This window comes from Nicotiana attenuata, chromosome 1 (assembly GCF_001879085.1).
Source record: "Nicotiana attenuata strain UT chromosome 1, NIATTr2, whole genome shotgun sequence".
Taxonomy (NCBI): domain Eukaryota; kingdom Viridiplantae; phylum Streptophyta; class Magnoliopsida; order Solanales; family Solanaceae; genus Nicotiana; species Nicotiana attenuata.
Window position 1 is genome coordinate 91,779,805 of NC_031989.1, and position 3,108 is coordinate 91,782,912.

Genomic DNA, 3,108 nt, shown 5'->3' on the forward strand with positions numbered 1-3,108 from the left:
TTGTCGAACTCGTGCACTGTTTGGAACTTAATTCATTAACTACTGAAGTATGATTAGTTGTAACATATTAACCACTAGACTGTCCGGACGTGAAAATTGGTCAATGTTGAGTTCTAGAGCTAGTAAATAAAAGCTAGCTAGTAATAATAGTAATAGACCCTTTTGGGTTGCCTAATTGGTTTGGAGGGTGGTCATCCATACGGATGACATGAGATCGAATTACCCCTCAATGCCTTCTGGGTTGAGCCTGTCGCACAGGACTTGCCTAATGCGGTTTACATCCCCTGTGTGTTTGCAGGCTATTACACAGGGGGAGGTTTACCCAGTGCGCACATAGTGCTCACCCGAAGAATAGAAGCTGTAATAGAGGTTGTAGCGACAGCGGATTTCCCCTCTTACCAAAAAAATAATAGTAATAGACAATAAGGCCAAAAACACCATCTCTGACCACCAGCCACTATAAATTATGGTCAAGTTGGGCGGCTATATTCCTCCAAAGCTTGTCCTCTCCCCATCAAAGACCATTAATCCTAACTAAAAGAGTTATAATAAAACACACTTTTTGATTTTTAATAATCACCAAGTCAATTTAGTCAAAATTAAACTACTAGGAGTCCATAACTAATTTAAAAAATAGCATAGTATACGTGCATGTGTTCCAATTTGTTTTGGTCCATATTCTGCATGTTCTCTGAAATTCAACCATACATTTTCCTATGTTTATTCCTCCCATTTGATATTAATTGTTCCTAAGGAACCAACCAACCCCTTCTTCTTTTTGCATTAATAATATTAATATTCCTACCAAGAGAGAACAAGAACTCATTTGACACACAGCAAAATACAAAGAAGAAATAAAGAGAGGAAAACAAGAGAACTTGACACTTATCATGTCAGAAGGGGAATCTCATATTCTTCTTCCCATTGCATTACTTAATTTCTTCATTCTCATAACAGGTATGTATATTTCAATTCACCACTTCAATAATTTTATCCTCATGTCATGTTTGATAGCTTGATTTTGATCAATCTTAGTATTAGAGGCTGACTTAGTACATAATTGATCACTTTCTTATTTATCTGTGCAAAAGAGATGGAGTAATTAATTATTATTACATGTAAAAATAGTCCATTTTCAAACAACATTTAAATGGTTTTTGAGATTTTGAGAACAGGGGTATTACACTGAGTATGTTATTTTTGTTGTTGAGAGCAGACTTGCATTTATTGCAGCAAGAATAATGTTTTTACATGTAATTAGCAGGTCAATTTTTAAATGGTTTTTGAGTTTTTGAGAGCAGACTTACATTTATTGCAGCATGACTAATGTTTTTGATTTTTTCACTATGCAAAATTACAGGTAGGCTTGTTTGTGGATATTCACTGGAGACTGACAAGCAATTACTTCTGAACCTGAAGTCATTTCTTGAGGATCAAAATCCTATTGACAGAGGTTTTAAATACACTCAATGGAATCCTACAGATTTGTCACCTTGCAAATGGCCTGGTATTTCATGCAATACTACCAGTAATCGTGTCACTGGAATCGATCTCTCGGACAACAATCTGGCTGGGAAATTGTTTGATAATTTCTCATCCATGACAGAATTGACCTCGCTTGACCTGTCCAAGAACACATTTTCAGGATCCTTTCCAGCAGACTTAAGCCGGTGTCAAAATCTGAAATTCTTCAACTTGTCACACAATATTATTGATGGTGAGTTCAACTGGACTGGTTTAAACAAGCTGGAAGTTCTTGATTTGACGATGAACAGGATTCGTCGGTTAACAATCCCTGAAAGTTGTGACAACTTAGTTGTTGCAAATATTTCTAGTAACAATTTCACTGGTGAGATTGGAAGAGTATTTGATCAGTGCTGGAATCTGAAGTATCTTGATCTGAGCTGCAATGAATTGACAGGGAATTTGTCACTCAGGTTTGATAAGCTGAACATGTTTTCAGCATCTCATAATCAATTCAGGGGGTTTTTACCTTCCTGGATTTTCACCCAAAATTGCTCTTTGCTAGTTTTAGATTTATCAGAAAATCTATTATTTGGAGAATTGCCAACATCCATTTCTAGTTGTAAAGAATTAGTAAAGTTGAATTTGTGGGGCAATAACTTTTCAGGGTCAATCCCTAGAGAGATTGGATCAATACTGAGTCTTAAAGAACTTTCCTTAGGAAGCAATAGCTTTTCAAGTGATATTCCAGAGACATTATCAGGCCTAAGCAAATTGGTTTTTCTGGACCTAAGTAAAAACAACTTTGGAGGAGAAATACAAGAAATTTTCGGGCAATTGACACAGGTGAGATTTCTCATGTTGCATGGAAACTCTTATATTGGAGGTATAGTGTCATCAGGTATTCCGAACTTGGTGAACCTTTCGCGGTTGGACTTAAGTGATAATCACTTCACTGGTCCATTACCAGTTGAAATTTCGCGGATGAAAGGTTTGGAGTTTTTGATTCTTGCTTACAACCAATTTAGAGGCAATATACCTTCAGAATATGGAGATCTTCTTAAACTTCAGGCTCTTGATCTTTCCTCTAATAGGTTAACAGGTTTAATACCACCAAGTTTTGGTAAGCTAAGGTCATTATTGTGGTTAATGCTCGCAAACAATTCATTGAACAGTATACAACGAAAATTCTAAAAATGCACTAAATATAGGCTAATGAAATCAGGAGGGAGAGAAGCAGTGCTGCGGACATCGAGCAACTACCTTGCTAAACTCCGATGGCTCTCCCTTTGAGCAACCAATACCCGCTACCGAGTTCAGAAATACCTGAATTTGCACACAAGGTGCAGGGAGTAAAGTGAGTACTTCCAACTCAGTGAGTAATAATAATAAATGCAGACAAAGTAACAAGAAATCGCGTAAAGGCACATCAACAGGCTATAAAGAAGCAGTAAAAGCCAATAAAAGCAGTGAAACAATGAAAATATGTAAAGTCACTTTAGTTCAATTTAAACTCCTCAAAATGCCTTTTAACAGTTCAACAAGTGAATGACAGGCAACTATAAAAGATAAACACGTAAGGAACCGCCCCTCGGACACAATATCAATAGAATCAGCCCCTCGGGCACATACCACAGAAGCAGC

The 3,108-nt window shown here is 36.9% G+C and overlaps 1 protein-coding gene across 1 annotated transcript; it reads left to right on the top strand.

Annotated features, from left to right (window-relative positions):
* LOC109238430 (probable LRR receptor-like serine/threonine-protein kinase At1g74360) lies at positions 689-2,658 on the top strand. Its single transcript, XM_019404897.1, has 2 exons — positions 689-957; positions 1,361-2,658. The coding sequence occupies exons 1-2, from the start codon at positions 891-893 to the stop codon at positions 2,656-2,658; spliced, it is 1,365 nt and encodes a 454-aa protein (XP_019260442.1). The 5' UTR covers positions 689-890.